The sequence below is a fragment of the Syngnathus typhle genome, linkage group LG22 (assembly GCF_033458585.1).
Source record: "Syngnathus typhle isolate RoL2023-S1 ecotype Sweden linkage group LG22, RoL_Styp_1.0, whole genome shotgun sequence".
NCBI classification, from domain to species: Eukaryota; Metazoa; Chordata; class Actinopteri; order Syngnathiformes; family Syngnathidae; genus Syngnathus; species Syngnathus typhle.
Window position 1 is genome coordinate 8245074 of NC_083759.1, and position 21013 is coordinate 8266086.

Sequence of the window (21013 nt, forward strand, 5' to 3'; positions counted from 1 at the left end):
AAAACTTCTCAGTTGCAGGTATTTAAAGTAGTGTTTTTTGTCAAGATTGAACTCAACCTCGAGTTCTCCAAAGGTCATAAAGTCATCAGACTGTGGAGGGTAGAGATTCCCAACTGTCCCCAGCCCCTTAGTCGCCCATATTTTGAAAGTGGCATCTGCTCTTCCAGGAGTAAACAACTGGTTACCCCATATCGGACTTAGTTGCGATAATGTTTGTGTATCTTTGAGATACTTTCTGACATCATACCATACTTGCACCATTTGTTTCAAAAGAGGACTTGTTATTTGTTTTAATAATTGTTTTTTTGTGTCAGAATAAAAAAATGTGTGCAGAGGTAATTTCAAATTTTGACCTTCCATTTCCACCCAATGCGGGTTATTGTTATCGTTATTGAAATAGAAAGTCATGGAGCGCAGTTGTGCAGCCCAGTAGTACCACAAGAAATTGGGACATCTTAACCCTCCCCCATCGAATGGCATGTATAAAAGAGAGAGATGAATCCTTGATCTTCCATTGTTCCATATCAAACTTAAAATAATTTTTCTTATCCAGGTAAACAAGTCAGTGGGAGGGGGTAAAGCAATATTTTGAAATAAGTATAACAATTTTGGCAATATAATCATTTTTAAAGTACTTATTCTTCCCATAATAGATAGAGGCAATGACTTCCATCGGTCCACAGATGTTCTGATTTCTTCTTTAAGCCTGTCATAATTAGTCTTAACCATTTTTTCTGTGTTCGGTAATATTAGAATTCCCAGATATTCGAATTGGTCTATCATTTTGAATCTGTAAGCTGTAATTTGGGCATTGGGATGCTTTCTTTCTATTGTGTTTAACAATAACATTGAAGACTTTGTTTCATTTACTTTATATCCTGAGATATTCCCAAATAATTTTATTACTTCCAAAACTGCCGGGATTGAGGACGAAAGTTTTGATAGAAATAGTATGACGTCATCGGCAAACAGTGCGATCTTATGTTCATGCTGACCTATTTTTATTCCTGATATTTGCGGCTGAGAGCGTATTGCTGTTGCAAAAGGCTCTATCGCTAAGGAGAAAAGCAGGGGAGACAGAGGGCAGCCCTGACGACAGCCTCTTTTTATTTGAATTGGTTTTGAAAAATGTCTGTTAGTTAAAATTTCTGCTGTTGGATTTCTGTAAAGTATTTTTATCCACTTTGTAAAATTGCTTCCAAGGCCAAATCTATCTAAAATATTAAAAAGATAGGGCCATTCTACCCTATCGAAGGCCTTTTCTGCGTCAAGAGAAAGGAGTGCACAGTCTTTTTCCTCTTTTTTGTAATGCAGAACATTTATAACCCTCCTCGCATTGTGAAAGCCTTGTCTTCCACTTATGAACCCATTTTGATTGTTACTTATTACCTTAGGGAGGATAGTCTGAAGCCGCCTTGCCAATATTTTACAAATGATCTTGAGGTCAGAGTTTAAAAGACTGATAGGTCTCAGGTTTTCACATTTCGTCAGAGGTTTACCGGGTTTTGGCAGTAGAACTATTGACGCTTCATTCAAGGACAGCGGGAGGCAATTTCTTTCAAATGCTTCTGCTATCATATCTAACAAAGGCACCAGCAGTTTATCTTTAAATTTCCTGTAGATATCAATAGGAATGCCATCAGGGCCCGCCCGTTTACCTATCTTCATTGCGTCAATGGCACTTGCAATATCTTCTTTTGTTATTTCTAATTCCAGTTCTTTTCTTTGTTCATCTGAGATAGTCGGAACATTTAATCTATCCAAGACTTCATCCATGGTCTGAATATTACAGTTTGTTTCTGTGTTGTACAAATTTTGATAGTATTCTTTAAACGCATCATTAATCTCTTTTGGGTTAACTATTGTTCGACCTCTATTTTCTAAAGTAGTAATTGTTGTTTTCGATTCAAGTTGCTTTATTTGCCACGCTAATAGCCTCCCAGCCCTGTCCCCTTGTTCGTAGAATGACTGCTTTAGCCGTAAGAGACTGGATGCAGCTTTAAGGCTGGATTGTTTTTCATATTCTGCTCTCAGGAGTAGAAGTTCTTTTGCCGCCACAGGATCGTTGTTCTGAAATACTCTCTCCTGGGCTTTGTTGATATTATTTTCCAGGAGTTTTAGTTCTTGTTTAGCTTTTTTAGCTTTTCGGCCAGTATAACTAATTATATGTCCTCTGAGGAATGCTTTAAAAGCGTCCCATCTGACTCCTGCAGATGTTTGATTCCTATTAAATAGAAAATACTCATCAATTTGATTTCCTACAAATTGTATGAATTCTTCATCTTGTAACCACTTGTGCTGAAACCTCCATCTCGGTGGATCACAGGTGATATCCTGTGGGCGATCTCGATGATAAAGGGAGTAGCATAAATTCCACGACCAAATGTCTCCGGCAGCCATTTTTCCAAAAACTTACAGGGGTCTCGCCTTTCAGATCCTTCTGGCAGAAAGGCGAGTCTTAAGTTGTTGCGCCTGGACCGCGATTCCAAGTCCAGCATTTTTTCTTCGAGCACTTTCTGTTTCGCTTCCATAGTACATGTTTTAGCCCGCAGGATCTCCACTTCGTCTTCCGCATTAGAAATGCGGGTTTCGGCTTTGTTGACTCTTTTGACACAATCCTTTATCTCCTCACGGATATTGTCCAAGTCCGTTTTGATAGTAGTGACGATATCAAGGATTTTATCCACCTTATTGTCCTGAGTTTTTCCCTCCGCGCCTGTAGCCCCAGCTAGCTGCGCAGTATTGCTGCTGTCGCCAGCCTTAGCTTTTACCTGGTCACGGAGAGTGTAGTCCATTAGCTTGGATTGTTTTGTCTTTTCGTTGGCATCCTGCGGAGTTTTTATTGCTTTTGGAGGCATCCTAAAGAGTTAGGAGTGGTAATGAATCACACTTTGCAGCTAAGGAAAACTTTTTGTATCAGAAATTTGCGCAAATAGCGGAGCGGCGAAAAAACACGTCTTCTCACATGGCCGCCACTCCCGTTGAGCCATCTTTTCTTTGGAATCCAAAGTGCTTCCAAACGAATGACTTGAAGCCTAAAGGGGAGCAAATTTCCTCGGCTTTCGGGACACTAGCCATAGCACCAGCTAATAAACTGGATTTCAAAATGAAGTCGCGTCTAATGTCCGAGGTCAAACACGGCGATATAAATCGATGTTTACGTTTAGCATCGATGCCAATAAATCGTAGAGCATTATATCGATTAATCGATGTGTATCGATGAATCGTTACACCCCTACTAAACATGTCCCAGTCAGTAGAGCCAAAGCAAGTCACGAAGCGCGTCAGAGGCACCCGCAGGCCACACCCGTACCCGCTTTCGAACCGATCTGGATGCTCTCACCATTTGTCTGTATGCGGGCAAAAGCATAACAGTGATATGGTCAGAAAGGCCAAGATGGGGGAGGGGGGCGGCTTTGAAAGCTCCTTTATGCGAAGAGTAGACCAGGTCCAGGAAGCTGTCGCCACGCGTAGGAAAATTAACATGCTGGTGAAGCCTCGAAAAACAGACTTCAGATTAGCATGATTAAAATCCCCAGCGAAGATGGTGAAACTGTCAGGGTGCGCTGTCTGTTGTTCACTGACAGCCTGGTACAGTTCACTAAGAGCCGCGATCCTGTCGCCTTCGATGTTGGAAGGCGGGATGTAAACCGCGACCAGCAGAATCGCGATAAATTCCCTTGGCAGGTAAAAAGGACGGCACTTAATGATCACAAACTCTGCCAGTGGCGAGCAGTGCTTGCATACCACTACAGAGTCCCGGATCATTCATCACGGATGTAGACGCATATTCCACCACCACGAGATTAACCCCCTTGTACAATGGCCCGGTCCGCCCGATACCACGCTAGCCGCTCCAGATGTACGGCAGAGTCCGGAATGTTGACGGTCAACCAAGTCTCAGTGAACACGAGCCCACAGCAGTCCCGCAGTTATCATTCACGTCGTTGTCCGACCTATTCTTGCTATCTAAGAACCTGGAAAATAGTAAGGATATAATATATATCACGGGTCATTACGACGAGTTTGGTGGAGTTTTTACTGCTTCTTCCAACTCCTACCGCACTGACTGTAACCTGACACTCTCTGGCTGCGTCTTGCCTCTTTTTTTTATTGTCGGACTCGGTGGACTCGGTCAAAATCAGCACAGAGTCCGGCAAAAATGACAGAGTCCGACCGAGTCCGAGTCCCCGAGTCCGAACCGAGTCCACAGCCCTGGTTAAAAGGTGAATTATTTACTAATCAAGAAATAAACAGGTGAAGATTTGTGCATTTTCACATCTGAAATATTCCATAGCGCAAGTAAAGCAAATAAGAAGGGGTGTAACGATACATCGATACTAGGGGTGTAACGATACATCGATACACATCGATTAATCGATATAATGCTCTACGATTTATTGGCATCGATGCTAAACGTAAACATCGATTTATATCGCTGTGTTTGACCTCGGACATTAGACGCGACTTTATTTTGAAATCCAGTTCATTGTTGCTTGCTTCCTTTTTCCGGGAGCAGTGCGCGGCGTTGTGTTGTGAGCAGAGCAGGCACGTGAAAGGGGAGTCGACAACTAGTACGCGGCTCCTGGGCTGGTGCTATGGCTAGTGTCCAAAAAGACGAAGAAATTTGCTCCCCTTTAGGCTTCAAGTCATTCGTTTGGAATCACTTTGGATTCCAAAGAAAAGATGGCTCAACGGACAAGACACGTGCAATTTGTAAATCCTGCCATGCGGTGATCAAATATTCAGGGAGCACAAATCTCGCCGCATATTTAAAGAAAAAACACGACATCAAAGTTCAGTGTTAAAATAAACACTTTTTATACTGCAATACTCTTGTAATTTCCTAAATAAAGAGTTTGCAGTACCTTGTTGATTTTGCGTATGAATTGTTATAAATCAGGATATTGTTCTATATTTTTTATTTAAAAAAAAAATATCGATCGTAGAGCACTATATCGAGATATATCGTGAATGAATCGCAGCAGGCTTTAAGATATCGGCAAATATCGTATCGTAGTTCTTTGTATCAATATTATATCGTATCGTGACAAAACCCGCGATTTACACCCCTAATCGATACACATCGATTAATCGATATAATGCTCTACGATTTATTGGCATCGATGCTAAACGTAAACATCGATTTATATCGCCGTGTTTGACCTCTGACATTAGACGCGACTTTATTTTGAGATCCAGTTCATTGTTGCTTGCTTCCTCTTTCCGGGAGCAGTGCGCCCGGCGTTGTTGTGTTGTGAGCAGAGCAGGCACGTGAAAGGGGAGTCGACAAGGAGTATGCGGCTCCTGGGCTGGTGCTATGGCTAGTGTCCAAAAAGACGAGGAAATTTGCTCCCCTTTAGGCTTCAAGTCATTTGTTTGGAAGCACTTTGGATTCCAAAGAAAAGATGGCTCAACGGACAAGACACGTGCAGTTTGTAAATCCTGCCATGCGGTGATCAAATATTCAGGGAGCACAAATCTCGCCGCACATTTAAAGAAAAAACATGACATTAAAGTTCAGTGTTAAAATAAGCACTTTGTATACTGCAATACTCTTGTAATTTCCTTAATAAAGAGTTTGCAGTACCTTGTTGATTTTGCGTATGAATTGTTATAAATCAGGATATTGTTCTATATTTTTTATTAAAAAAAAGAAATATCGATCGTAGAGCACTATATCGCGATATATCGTGAATGAATCGCAGCAGGCTTTAAGATATCGGCAAATATCGTATCGTAGTTCTTTGTATCAATATTATATCGTATCGTGACAAAACCCGCGATTTACACCCCTACAAATAAGTGATTTTGCCATATGTTCCCTTTTAACACATTGAGTAGGGTCGTGAATGCATGAACATTAATTTAAATAAATGACTCAATTGTGCCTTTTGAATTTGTGAGATGGATGTCTGAAGTACATACAAAGAGGATACATACTAAAACGATTGTGTGGACCCATGCCCTGTCTATTGCATAATCTCAATAGCCGACTAATGAGACAAAGGCATACCAGACATTTAGCAATCAATGCAGCTTAATAAGTACCTGTTCAAGCATAAACAATGTGACAGAAATGAAGGCACTCATCTGAGCACAAATGATTGTTGACCAAAACACATGGCCCAAACAAGGTGACCTGCTGTGTTTGGCTATTTGCAGTGGCGTAGCCAGAAACTTTTCCAGTAGGGGCGCGCGCCCACAGGAAAAAAAATCGAACATCACTCACGCCGTTCGCTGATCGCTAAAACAACATCCGGGTCCGGGAGGCAAACGGTGAATGGATAACATCGCGCACATAGAATAGCACAAGCACATTCGCGCAAGACCGAAAGAAAAAAAACGGCATGAAAATGAAGAATCGAAAAAGCTTGAATTTTTCAACCGGGGCGCAGGGAGTCCTAACCGGGGCGCCACTGGCTATTTGTGAATGGTGTGAATATTCGGCTTGCTTTGATAGAAATATTACATAACTGTGATTATTGGAACGGCTGGTTATGTAACAACTACAGTAGTAATGTGCATTCCAGTTCTTTTAGGTGAACTAAATCTTTAGAATCAGTTCACTCAAAAGATTCGTTCAAACGAATCGTCCAATGAATCCCCCCCCTACCCCCCCCCCCCTACACACACACACACACACACACACACTGATACATTTTTTATTTTATTTTTTACATCCAATGGAAACAGCCCATACACATCAAACAATACAACTACACAACCCCCCCCCCCAAATTATTATATATAATAATTGGCTCGGGTAATTAACACATTTCTTTCTATAATACAACACTTACACACTGATCCGTTGGCAACAGTCTCTCACCCGGTCGTGAATGGGAAATTGCGTCACTGACTCGTTCATGAACGGGAAATTACGTCACTGACTCCTAAAGTCCCTCCTCCATCTATCGCTCGCTGGCGCTGCTGATTGGTCGTTCGCGAAGATTCACGAGTGAGTGACAGACAGCATTGCCGCTATGCCATTGCCAGCCGACACACTTTATGCCGACATTGATGTTTTAATTTTGTTTTTGTTGGCTTGTAGTTGATGGTGCTATTATATATCGAATGTGTACAACCGTATCGTGAAGTTTGCTGACGACACGACTCTGGTGGGTCTCATCACCAAGGGAGACGAGACTCAATACAGGCTGGAGGTTGACCTTCTGACCACGTGGTGCAGGGACAACAACCTTCTGCTGAACGTCGACAAGACCAAGGAGATTGTTGTGGACTTCCGGAAGGGTCACACCCAACACCTGCCGCTGACCATCGACGGTGCTGTGGTGGAGCGAGTGAGCAGCGCCAAGTTCCTGGGGGTGCACATCAGTGAGGATCTCTCCTGGTCCACCAACACCGCATCACTGGCAAAGAAAGCCCAGCGCCGCCTGTACTTCCTGCGGAAACTTAGGCGAGCGAGCGCTCCTCCGGCCGTCATGACTGCATTTTACCGCGGCACCATTGAGAGCGTCCTCTCCAGCTGTATTGCTGTTTGGGGTGGCGGCTGCACTGACTACAACTTGAAGGCCCTGCAGCGCATAGTGAACACGGCTGGTAAGATTGCTGGTGCTTCGCTCCCCTCCTTGAAGGACATTTACACCTCCCATCTCACCCGCAAGGCGACCACGATTGTGAGTGATGCGAGTCACCCCGCTCACTCTTTGTTCGAGCTTCTGCCCTCTGGGAAGAGGTACAGAAGTCTGCGCTCCCGCACCTCCAGACTCTCAAACAGCTTCATACTCCAGGCTGTTAGGATCCTGAACTCGCTCCCCCGTTCTGCGTAGCGTCCTGTACTTTCACTGTCTGAACTGTCTGAATGCACACTGGCTCTTATTATTTATTATTTGTTATTACTCTTATTTATTGTTTGTGCCTTTTTGTTTATGATGTTTTTTACTTTTGCGCTATGCTTGCTGGCTCCGTTATTTATTGTGTTATCTGTTTATTTGTTATTTATTCGTCACTCTTACTATTGATTGTTAGAATTTTTGCCTTCTTGTTTTTATATTGTGTCGCGTACATGTATGTCTATCGAGTTATGTGTCTCGTCACCGTGGGATAGAGAAAAACGTAATTTCGGTCTCTTTGTGTGTTGTGACATGTGGAGAGATTGACAATAAAGCTGACTTTGACTTTTGACTTTTTTTATAAAAAGTTGAAAAAAAACCCCGTTATGCCGACATTTGTTAATTTTGGGGACACTAACTCATATAACAACGTAAAACACATATACATATTGTCATATAAAGCAGTTAACCAAATGTCAGATTTTTATATTTTGATTGGCGAATATAAAAACAAGGAATAAAACACCAGACAAGTTGTAACATAAATGTTTATAATAATAATAATAATAAAAGTACATTTCAAACCAGCAATCTAATGTGGAACTGCAGTCGATATATTGGATAACAACATTTAGGCATATATATGCATACACGCAGAGGCGTAGCCAGGAATTTTTCCAGTAAGGGCGCGCGCCCACAGGAAAAAAAAAATCGAACATCACCCACGCCGTTCGCTGATCGCTAAAACAACATCCGGGTCCGGGAGGCAAACGGTGAATGGATAACATCGCGCACATAGAATAGCGCAAGTACATTCGCGCAAGACCGAAAGAAAAAAACGGCATGAAAATGAAGAATTGAAAAAGCTCGATTTTTTTCAACCAGGGCGCAGGGAGTCCTAACCGGGGCGCAGGGAGTCTTAACCGGGGCGCCGCCCCGGCTCGCCCCTGCTTGGCTACGCCTCTGCATACACGTTATTTAAAACCCACTATAAGTACCGTTTTTTTCCATGTATAATGCGCCCCCATGTATAATACGCACCCTAAAAATGGCATGTTGATGCTGGAAAAAAGCCTGTACCCATGTATAATACGCACCCAATTTAAAAAAAAAAAAAAAAAATTTTTTTTGTATTATTTCTTTTAAAGTCCCAATGATCGTCACACATGCAGGGAGGCAATGGGTCCCATTTTTATACCGTTTTTTTCTGTGTATAGTGCGCCCCCATGTATAATACGCACCCTAAAAATGGCATGCTGATGCTGGAAAAAAGCCTGTACCCATGTATAATACGCACCCAATTTTCATGAATTTTTTTAAATTTTTTTTTTCTTTTTTTTTTTTAAGTCCCAATGATCGTCACACACGCAGGGAGGCAATGGGTCCCATTTTTATAGTCTTTGGTATGGTCTTAACTAGGCTGGATGTAATTTTTTTTGTTGGCGTTGATTTCTCCGACTGCCCGTAAACGCACCACCGCGCTCCGTGCGCGCACGGGACAGCAACCGAGCAGGTGATCGAGCAAGCGTCTGATACGAGAGCATTGCGGTCGCATGGAGCGTGTTTGAAGTGAACAGCAGAGAAGAAAGGAACAAGGCAAAGTGTTGTGAAATAAAATATTACCTGTAATACGGATTTAGGTAGAGAACTGAACTCTCGCTCTTTATATAGCTGACGTGTCTTGCGCATCCGTTCTGCGCATCTGTAATGACGGCCTCCGTATGATATCCGGTTTGCGTGTGTGCGCGTGTGCGTGTGTGCGCGTGTGTGCGAGAGCGAGAGAGAGCGAGAGAGAGAGCGCGAGAGAGAACGCTCAACCGTAGCGCGCCGCCGACCGCCCAACTGCACCGCGCTGGTCGATTATTGTGACAGAGCCGTCGCTGAAATTTAGAAGATATTTTTAAAGTCCTGATGTACTTTCTAAAATTTAAGTGGACCTCAGTGCGCACTGCGCAGGGAGCTTAATTTGGTGCGGTCGCGCAACCGCAGCGCGCCGGGCGCTCATTGTCGCATTGCTTAAAGAGCGCCTTTGTGTTTTAGGATGAACAGCAGAGACCAAAGGAACAAGGCAAAGTGTTGTGAAATAAAATATTACCTGTAATACGCATTTTGTTATTTGCTGATTGAAACTGCTAATTAAACTGTGAATTGAAACTAATAGGAAGAAATCAACTCTCGCTCTTTATATAGCTGACGTGTCTTGCGCATCCGTTCTGTGCATTTTATTTCACAACACTTTGCCTTGTTCCTTTCTTCTCTGCTGTTCACTTCAAACACGCTCCATGCGACCGCAATGCTCTCGTATCAGACGCTTGCTCGATCACCTGCTCGTTTGCTGTCCCGTGCGCGCACGGAGCGCGGTGGTGCGTTTATGGGCAGTCGGAGAAATCAACGCCAACAAAAAAAATTACATCCAGCCTAGTTAAGACCATACCAAAGACTATAAAAATGGGGCCCATTGCCTCCCTGCGTGTGTGACGATCATTGGGACTTAATAAAAAAAAAAAAAAAAAAAATTAAAAAAAAAAAAATTAAAAGTTTTTTTGTACCCATGTATATAATGCGCACCCCAGATTTTAGGACAATAAATTAGTTAAATTTTGCGCACTATACACGGAAAAAAACGGTAGTCTTTGGTATGGTCTTAACTAGGCTGGATGTAATTTTTTTTGTTGGCGTTGATTTCTCCGACTGCCCGTAAAGGCACCACCGCGATCAGTGCGGACGTGAAAAAGGCGGCTCTGTATGGGAGAGACGTTGAAGAGGAATAAAAACACTCTTGGAAACCAAAACTTGCCCCTCGTCGTGACTCGGAGCCGCAACAAATGTTTCGGATTTGTGTAGGGTACATTGTGACAGCAAACGAGCAGGTGATCGAGCAAGCGTCTGATACGAGAGCATTGCGGTCGTATGGAGCGTGTTTGAAGTGAACAGCAGAGACAAAAGGAACAAGGCAAAGTGTTGTGAAATAAAATATTACCTGTAATACGCATTTTGTTATTTGCTGATTGAAACTGCTAATTAAACTGTGAGTTGAAACTAATAGGAAGAAAACAACTCTCGCTCTTTATATAGCTGACGTGTCTTGCGCATCCGTTCCGCGCATCTGTAATGGCGGCCTCCGTAAGATATCCGGTTTGCGATGGAGATTAAAAACCAAACAATATTTGACAATAACACACCATCAAGGATTGCACCATCGCATCAAACGATGTGTCGTCAATTATGAATTTTACTGCCTAAGTGTGTTGGGCAGGATGGCTGAATGCGATGCGCGATTGACAACAAACAAGAAGAAAGGTGATTTCAAGTTTTATTTCGAGGGATATTTGTTATGTCTCGTCCCCAGTTTTGCTCTGTGTCTAGGTTGCCATAGTTTCTGTTCGCGTCGCCCCTCCCTTCCTGTGTCACCTCAATCAATGTAACGTGTTTTGTATTTAAGTCCTGTCTGCCCCTCGCTCACCGTCGGATCATTGCATGTGTTACTGTCATGATGTCTGTTTGGTTTCTGTTCCTGTCTTTGGTAATGTCACCCTGTCTTTTTGTTCCACGTCTTTGTCGGTCAGTCCTGTTGTTGGTTTTGTGTACCATGATTTTCTTTAAAAAAAAAAAAAAATTAAAAAAAAATCGTACCCATGTATAATGCGCACCCCAGATTTTAGGACAATAAATTAGCTAAATTTCGTGCATTATACAAGGAAAAAAACGGTAAATCATAAATCTACATTCTGGCTTCCATAGTTCACGCCAGGAGACGCAACATATTCACTGACTGATCCATTGATGCACAGGGAAGCATTTCACTCATTGACTCGTTCGCGAACGGGAAAGCCAGGATTCACTCAATGAGTGATTCGTTCACTCACAGATTCGTTCGTTGGTGAACGGGAAATGCAATTCACGACTCATTCGTGAACGGGAAGTTACATCATTTTTTTCTTCGTTTTGTTTTACGGCGAGGTAGCACCAGCTTCAATGGGCATTACTGGTTGAAGTTATATATGTGTTGTGTTCCTCAATAAAACAGTCTTTGTTTAACTTCAACTATTTTATTTCCACATGTCCGTTTCTTGTTAGCTGCTAGTTCCTTGCTCTCTCTCTAGTCATTTACTGTTCTCGCGATAACATAACATCAGCGATACTACATTTTCCTCCTTTGTTTAGAATACAAAAACATTTTTTTTTCTTTTTTTTTGTACATCAATACAAGTTGTCTCACATATAACAACAAACAAACTTATAGTCTCTCTTTTCAAGTCTCTCTGTATCGGATGGGCTTTCTTATCACTCGGCCCTTCCTGGTAGTGATGATATCAGATACAGCTGGGTCCGGTTCAGGTGGTATCTCGGTTACATGGTCGGTATTAGCAATCGGCACATCCACAGAGTCACTGTTGATTTGAGCATGAACCAATGGATGCTCAGGAACATCAAAGTCCATTATAATGGGCGTATGTCGTAGATGTTTGACATTCCTGATCACTTTTGATCCATCCTCTGTATTGACCAGTTCAAAAGAATTGTCGGCTGTGTTTCTCAAAAGAACATATCTGACATCTTTAAAAGTAGAATCCAGCTTTCCGTTCTCCATACTAGCAATGTAAACAACATCACCAACTTTAAAGTTGTGCTCCTTTGCTCTGTTGTGCTGGTAGGCATACTGTTTCATTTTAGTTTTGTACTCCGTGTGATGGCTTCTGATATCAACAGTTTTCTCCTTTTCTTTTGGTACTTCACTCGCCTTCTCCAGAGTTGGACACTTGGTGTGGATGTCTCGTGCAAACATAAGCATGGCTGGCGTCTCTCCTGATGCTCTGTGTGGTGTAGAGCAATATGCCATTAAAATTTGTGAAAGCTCCTTTTTCCACACCTTTCCCTCACATTTAGTTGCTCTTAAGGCTTTCTTTAGGTATCTATGAAATCTCTCAATTTTCCCATTGCTCTTTGGATAATATGGTGATGCTCTAATGTGCTTGATTCCACAGGATTTAAGGAAGTCTTCAAAACAGTTTCCTACAAACTGCCTGCCATTATCAGTGACTGCCTCTAAAGGGTAACCAAATCTAGCAAACACCTTGTTTACTTCTGCAACTACAGTGTCTGATGAAATGTCAGAAATGATGACAGCCTCTGGAAATGAAGTATAGTAGTCTATCATAGTTAAGATGTACTGGTTCTGGATAGGACCTATCAAATCAATACCTATCTTGGTCCATGGTCTAGGTGGTAGCTCTAATGGTTGAAGAGGTTGATCTTCATGTAATGGCTGGTTAAGAACACAGGCGGAGCAGTTTCTAATCAGTCTCTCAACATCAAGGTCCATGTTGGGCCAATAGAATTTGCTCCTTAGATATTGTTTTGTACGGACCACCCCTTGGTGAGTCTCGTGTCCGATCCTCAGTGCTTGTTTCACCATTGCTCTCGGCAGCACTATCCTGTGTCCTCTCAGCACAAGTCCATCATACCTGCTCAAGTCTCCAGCACATCTGTTATAGGGCTGAAATTCCTCTGGAATTGGGTTCGGCCATTTTCCTGTCTCCAGTATTAACTTTAGTTTCTCCATTGTGTCATCCTGTGTCATTTTCTGTTTTATGTCATCAATACTTATGGCTTGTATTTCATTCAGGGTTATTGACAACACTCTGTCCACGTATGTTTCTACATACTCACAGCAGTCTGTCTCTTGTAATGGAAGTCTCGATAGTGAATCTGCAACATTGGTCTTTCCAACTATGTGTTCTATTTTGTAGTCATATGGTAGTAGTCTTAAACCAAGTCTCTGTATTCGCGGTGGTGACAGTGTTGCTTTCTCAGGGTTGAACATGTAAATGAGAGGTTTATGATCTGTTTGTAAAGTAAACTTGGCCCCCCATAGGTAAGGTCTAAAATGTTCCACTGCCCATACACATCCTAAAGCCTCCCGTTCTATCTGTGAATAACGACGTTCTGTTGGGGTCAGTGAACGGCTTGCATAGGCTATTGGCTTGTTCTGTCCATCCGATTGTGTCTGCATCAAAACAGCACCAAGTCCAACTGGACTTGCATCACTGATCACAACAGTTGGTGCCTCTAGTTTAAAGTAGGCCAAGCATGTCTCACTCACCAAAGCATCTTTCATTGCTTGGAATGCTCTTTCTGTTTCTTTTGTCCACTTCCATGCTTGTCCTTTTCTAGTGAGTTTCCTTAGTGGTTCTGATAAATTTGCATAATTTGGTATGAACTTCATCAGAAATCCACAAGTACCTAGAAATGAACGAAGCAGTTGAATGTTCTCAGGTCTAGGCGCTTTGCAGACAGCCTCAACCTTTTTTGGGTCTGGTTTGATTCCTTCGGAAGAGATCACATGTCCAAGTATCTCTATTTGTTGTAGTCCAAAAGCACACTTGTCTCTGTTCAGGGTTAAACCTCTGTTCTTGAATCTCTGAAAGACTTGTCTTAGTCTCTGTTCCAGTTGCTCATCATTCTCTCCAAAAACCACTACATCATCCATGTAGCAAACTGTGCCAGGCATTCCGCATAACATAGAGTCCATAGCCTTCTGATAGGCTTCAGGTGCACTTGATAGTCCAAAGGGAACTTTCTTGAAACGGTAGCACCCTCTATGTGTGATAAATGTTGTCAGGGGTCTGGATTCTGGGGCTAGATCACATTGCCAAAACCCTTTCCTGGCATCCAGCTTAGCGAACACTTTTGTTCCCTGCACTGCTTGTAAGATGCTATCTACTGTTGGTACTGGGTGTCTTTCCCTAATCACTGCTTTATTCACTTCCCTGAGGTCTTCACATAATCTTACTTCTGGCGTTTCTTTCTTGGGAATGACTAGGATGTTAGAAAGCCATTCAGATCCTTCATTCACTTCTTCTATAATATCTTGTTCTAGCATCTTGTCTAGCTCCTGGTTTACAGCTTCTATCATGTGGTAAGGGACTCTCCTTAGTCTCTGTGCTATAGGTGGTACTTTTTCATCGACTGTTACCTTGTGGCTGTATCCTTTAATCTGACCAAGTCCTTTGAAAACTTGTGGGAACTCGCTGACAAGTTTGTCATATCTCTCTTCTTGTGATACTTTGTTCACCGTTTCTCCTGTGTTAAGTATTTTTAACTCAAAGCTTGTTTTTCTGCCTAACAGTGCTTCTACATTTCCTTCTATCACATATATGTTATCTTTGACTTCATTGTTTTTCCATCTCAATACTGCCTCAAAGTAACCTACACATTTAAGTGGAGTAGTTTGCGCATATGCATAAAATCTCTTTTTAGTCGGTTTAAGTTTTGTTAAAGTGGATAATGTTCTTTGGAACAGGTCCTCTCCTATGAAGTTTCTTCCACTTCGTGTATCTATGACCATTTTCAGCCATTGTCCATTTACATTGACTCTTTCTGTGCCTTCAGGATCTACAGCATGGATAAACTCATCTGAGTCTGAATCAGAAGGTTCCTGCACTACTGCTCTCACTGGTTTACCAGTCTTTGATTTATCTTTTTCCTTATTTCCGTCTTTATTTTTGTCACTGTTACTTTCTCCCTGTGCTTTCTTTTTCTTCTTGAGACACATGCGAGCATAATGTCCCGTTTTCTTACAGAAAAGACACGTTGCTGTCTTAGCTCCACAGTCGTCTGCTGTGTGAGTGTCCATTCCACATCTGTAACACTGGGTGGTGCTGTTGGCTTGCCCTTGGCTGCCTCTCCTTCCTCGCTTCGCATCTCCGGTCCGTCTGGGATCCACACGCACACTCCTCTCGGTGAAGCGAATGCGGTCGTCTCCAGCTTTGTGATAAGCACTCTCCGTGAAAAGTTTAGATTCTGCCTGTGCTGCTTCAAAAGCTCTTGCAGTTGACAATGCTCTATCTAAACTCAGTCCATCTTCCTGAAGCAGTTTGTCACGCAGCTTTCTCATTGCACATTTTTCCACTATTTGATCTCTTATCATATCGTCCTCCAGTGCACCAAAGTCACACGATTTCGCCAATTCTCTTAACGCATTCACAAAAGCATCTACTGACTCATCAGTACACTGAGCTCTCTGTCTAAACTTGTGTCTCTCCAGGACTACATTTCTTCGTGGTGTAAAATACGAGTCTAGAGCAGCAACAGTCTGTGCATACGTACTTTTGCTTCCAGGTAGATTGGCAAAAATTCTTTGCGTAGGTGCTCCAATGCAATGCAGTAATGTGGCCCTCCTCACTAAGTCTGGTGCATTAATAGTTCCACTGGCAACTTCGAAAAAACTGCAGGAGTCCTTCCACAGGCTATATTCTGTGAATAAATCAGATGCCCCAAGGTTCAACGCAGCAGGCGCGTTCAGTTGGGCGTACCTGGGTTCAGGTGCAGCTTGTCCCAGCGCGGCTCCGGCTCCGGCACCATCGCCGTTCGACATGGTCAACACGATACAGTTGTCTTCTCACTTTTTTTTCCCAGTATGGACGTAGAATCCTAGTCGTCCTTTCTTGCTTCTGGGTTCGTGATAAACCGTTTCCTCGTCGCCAAAATGCTGTGTTCCTCAATAAAACAGTCTTTGTTTAACTTCAACTCTTTTATTTCCACATGTCCGTTTCTTGTTAGCTGCTAGTTCCTTGCTCTCTCTCTAGTCATTTGCTGTTCTCGCGATAACATAACATCAGCGATACTACATATGAAAGAAAAAAAAGAACGAATCACTTTAGGAAGTGATTTGTTCACTCTCGTGCACTGAAAAGATTCGTTCCTTTTGAACTAATCGTTCACTCACGAGCCAACACTAAACTACAGACGTGCAAATGTGTGCAGAATACTCAAATGCATACTACCACTAATGCTAGTTAACATTATTTTGGCTGAGTGATCATTAATGAGTTCAAAATATACACATATAAACCCTACTAAAGTATCTTGAAATATCGTAGAGATTTGTACAGTTTTCTGCCAAATTTGCTAAAAATAGTATTAAGTGGTCCATGGTGACTTTGCGGTTACGGTTGTTATTTTTTACTTCCTTGGTTACGGTTACTAAGGTAGCTTGTTGCTGCTGCTGACGTCCTTGCAATCGAGCAAGCATTATTGCATAAAACGCAACAAGCAGATTTAATTTAACAGTTTTTTTGTTTGAAACAATGTCTTTTGTTTCACATTGCCAGAAAGACACAAAGGCAACGTACACTTTCTCGAGTCGGCCCAGGCCTGTGGAGAACCGCTCCAAATACAGAGAAAAGCCGACAGAAAAGTATGTATATTTTCAAAAATGCAAATTTTTGCGCTCACTTTTGTTGCTGGTATTGTTAATGAAAAACAGTGAAACGAGATAAATTATGTTTTTAAAAATGCAAACTTTTACGCTCACTTTTGTTGCTGGTATTTATAACAAGTGAATGCAAAACAGTGAAACGATATAAATGATCTTTTTTGTGGGGAAAAAAGACAAATGCGAATTTTGAAAATGGTATATTCTAACATAAACTGCTGATAAACAGTGTTAATTTTGTGTTATTACAATACCTCGAGAATATTTTGACCCAATTAATCATTACTAGAATTACTACTTTCACCTCTTCGTCTATACTACATGAATTGTTGAACTCTTGACTTTAATGCTCTTTGTCTTTCATGCTCTCTTTCCACAGCATGGGATATAACACAATCTTTCCACAGCATGGGATATAACACAACATGCCAAGCTTTTAATTTACATTTTGTCTACAGGGCACACAGTACTTATGGAAACATCATGTATGATCGCCGTGTCATCAGGGGAAACACTTATGCCCAACGTTTTCTATCAACTGTAAGTATATAAATTACATTGGACTTACAAATAGGGGTGCACAAAAACATTTTAGTGTGGTTCTCAAAATTGAAGCTATTTTTTTCCTGACCTATCATGAATTTAAAAAGAAAGGGGTCTCATTTACAGCACGGTGGAGGGAAGTGAGGAATTCGCCTTGGTAGTGATTTGTGCAACATTCTTATTTCCTGTGCAAATGTGCAGATGGTGCAGGAAGACCTCGCTGAAATGCAAAGACACCAAGAAATAAGGAGGAGGGCCACAGTTCAAACAAAGAAAACCAAGGAACAGCTGCGGTCTTCCACTCCGGAGGCCGTACAAGGCAGAACGCACAATGTTGTGCAAACTGGTGAATTGTTTTCCTATCAACTTTGGAGCACGTTTGTCAGTCATTCCTCAGTCCATAATGGGAATACACATTTTTGTTTCTTTTCAGAACTTTATCTGGAAGAGTTGAGCTACAACACTGAGGTTTCACACATCGAGTGTCAAATTGATCCTCTCCTGGACAGACCAGCAACGCCGCTTTTTATACCCGCCAAATCGGGCAACGATGTTGCAACACAAATAGTAGAGGGGGAGGTACACACGCATAAATAAAAAAAATTCTCCACAATCTCTCATGTCAAACATGATCAATACAAGTACTGGTATTTTTTTTGATTGAAATCACATTCAAAGTTTTTACTTTTCAAAGACTCCTCCCGGCAACACTGCAGTAACCCAATGCGCAGCATAAACTCAGTTTTCAACACACGCCAAGAAGGAACACATTAATCTGAACGTCTTCTATTCTGTCACATTGCTTTGATGTTCCACTACTTAAATCCCACTTAACAAAACTGTTGGTAGCCTATTCATATTATCCGTCTCTTCAATTTGTCTTTAATTTCTCATTTCTGGCTATAGTTCCATGGATCCTAACTTATTCTGTTATGTAGTCAAAGAAGGAACTGCTGTGGAGATCATGAGCCTATTCTTGTCTATAATTATCTTTCCAATCTCATGAGACTCACCTTTGCTTCCTCTAGTCAATATTTAGTGTGTGATACATACCATGTTAATAGACCAACTGAAAGCTTTCAATCATTTTTTAATGATTTTGTTGAAAAGCAATGTCTGCTTTTCATTGGTTATTTTTTTATTCTATTTTAATTTCTTACTTTTGTCAGATTCAATTTAGATTTAAATGTGACAGAAGGGTACCAAAAATCCTACCCACGTGTGTACGTACTCCAGATCAGATTTAGACTTTGCAGCAATATACCATGCAGGGTGCAACCTGTACTATATTTCTACATTTAACAGCTTTAAGTGATTGTCTTTCGCAGTTGTTCGACTTTGATAGAGAAGTGCAGCCCTTGCTGGAGGTGCTGGTGGGGAAGACCATTGAGCAGTCTCTGCAGGAGGCGATGGAGGAGGAGGAGCTGGCCTGTCTGAGGACCCAGCATAGGGCCTTTGAGGAGCTCCGCAATGCCGAGTTGGCTGAGCTGCAGCGCCTACAGGAGCGAGAGAGGCGCCACAGGGAGGAAAAGGTATGCCTTTTTGATTTGTTTGTTTCCTGAGACCTTTAATGAAATTTGTATATATTTCTCAATGACTACTTAAACATTTCAAAAATTTAAAATCTATTTTCTTAAGCTTTTGTCCTATTCTAGGTTACCAAGATTCGAACCCAGAACCTCTCATTAACCACTAGACCACTGTGCAGCCTGTGCCTAAGTTTAGAAAAGTATGCCAATTAAAAGTTTTGTTACGTTTTTTTTTTATTGGGAGTGTGATGCTGTTCCACTTAAGTGGTTGAGGAATGGCAATGAGCCAAACAGTCAGCAGAGGTCAGCAGTGCACAGTTTTATATTTTAAATCTAACTGCTAAGAGTGCGCGAAGAATGACTTTGGTGTCAAGGTGAGTGGTGGCTTTCAAATGTGTATTAAATTCATGAGCGTTATGTACGAGTGATTAAAAGCATTCCTAAATGTTATTTGAGCGACTTTGGAGAATGAAACCACTGTTGCAATGTGAGATGTGAAACAAAAACAAAAATATATTTACAGCAAAGTCGCTATTCTGCTAGATATGTGTTTACACAGAAAATGCTTTTTCTCCTGATGTTAGATTTTTATTTTATTTTTATTTTTTAGAAATCTAGCACTCATTCCCAATGAGTGCAAACATGATAAAAAATGTTGGCTGATACTAATAAAACATTTTCTCCAGGAGCGCCGTATTGCCCAACAGAGGGAAGCACTAAGGATGGAAAAAGAGACTGTGGAAAAGATTGCAGCACAAGCCTACACCCAGCAGTACTTGGTTGAGCTTGTCCCAACAGTTTTTAAGTCCCTCAGGATCAATGGCTACTTCTATGACCGAGTGGAGAAAGGTGGATAACACCATCACTAGTGAGGTCATACTTTATGGAAGCTTATAAAAGTGTTCTGTGTGCTTAATTTCAGATATTGAGAGAAACTTTTTCCCATGGCTAATGGCTGAGGTGAACAACAAATTAGAAAAGAGAAATACTGCAAGGCAAATACTGGATAGTACGTATTTCCCAAAAAATCTAGACTAGTTGCATTTCTTTACCTTGCCACCCTAAACATAACATTTGCATGTACCTTAAACGTTTAAAGTGTTACACTGCCACCTAGTGGATCTGTTTTTTAAGTCACGGATTAGTTGTGTGATTCAATAATTTACTTTTCTTGTCCGTTTCAGCAATCATCCATGATGTGGCCCTGAAAAAACTTCCTCTCTATACACAATTAGAATCACGGCTAGAGACGTAGAGGCTTGTATTCTTAAAAAAATAAAAATAATAACGACCATGTTTGTGATTAACATGTAACGTAAAGAGACGCTTTGTCTTAGACATGCAGTGTTCTACCCCCTACTTGCAAAGTTTTATCATATTTCTTTATATTTCATAATGATCTCTTCTAAAATTGCAACATAATGCAATCATGCATAAAAATAACTCAGTTGTAACACATGAAAGTCGTGCTACCTACCTTTGTTGTGAACGTACCAATATGGATTAAAACCTGTAACTGTTAAAGAATACAAGGGAATGTTTCTGGTTTATTTAATACTATAATGCCAACAAATACAGGTCCATTAACATCATATAGCTATAATGACGCATGAATGACGTGAGGAGTATCGTTCGTACTAAAGAAAGAAAAAAGTAAAGAAACAAAGCAAAAATAGGCGGAGTTGTCATGACCATGCCCATTGGATAAGGCAAGCACTTTCTTGAAGATTTTAAATTATATTTATCATAAATTACACAGCTTCCGGTATTTTTGGATTTAGGTACCACAATTAAAGTACTGGACGACGGATTGACAATGCAAATCATGCAGAGTTGTTCATTTGGTGGAAAGAAACATGTAAGAAAATCGGTTAGTGTATAACCATCGCATTTACTTACATTTATTGGCTATTTACAAAATGTTAGAT

General features: G+C 41.4%; 1 protein-coding gene across 1 annotated transcript; it reads left to right on the forward strand.

The window, feature by feature from the left end:
- The first annotated feature begins 16782 nt into the window (after window positions 1-16782).
- On the forward strand, window positions 16783-20598 carry rsph3 (radial spoke head 3). The gene is made up of 8 exons (XM_061270405.1): window positions 16783-16995; window positions 17472-17553; window positions 17758-17902; window positions 17990-18135; window positions 18885-19088; window positions 19772-19934; window positions 20008-20094; window positions 20270-20598. The coding sequence occupies exons 1-8, from the start codon at window positions 16886-16888 to the stop codon at window positions 20338-20340; spliced, it is 1008 nt and encodes a 335-aa protein (XP_061126389.1). The 5' UTR covers window positions 16783-16885; the 3' UTR covers window positions 20341-20598.
- Window positions 20599-21013: the final 415 nt, after the last annotated feature.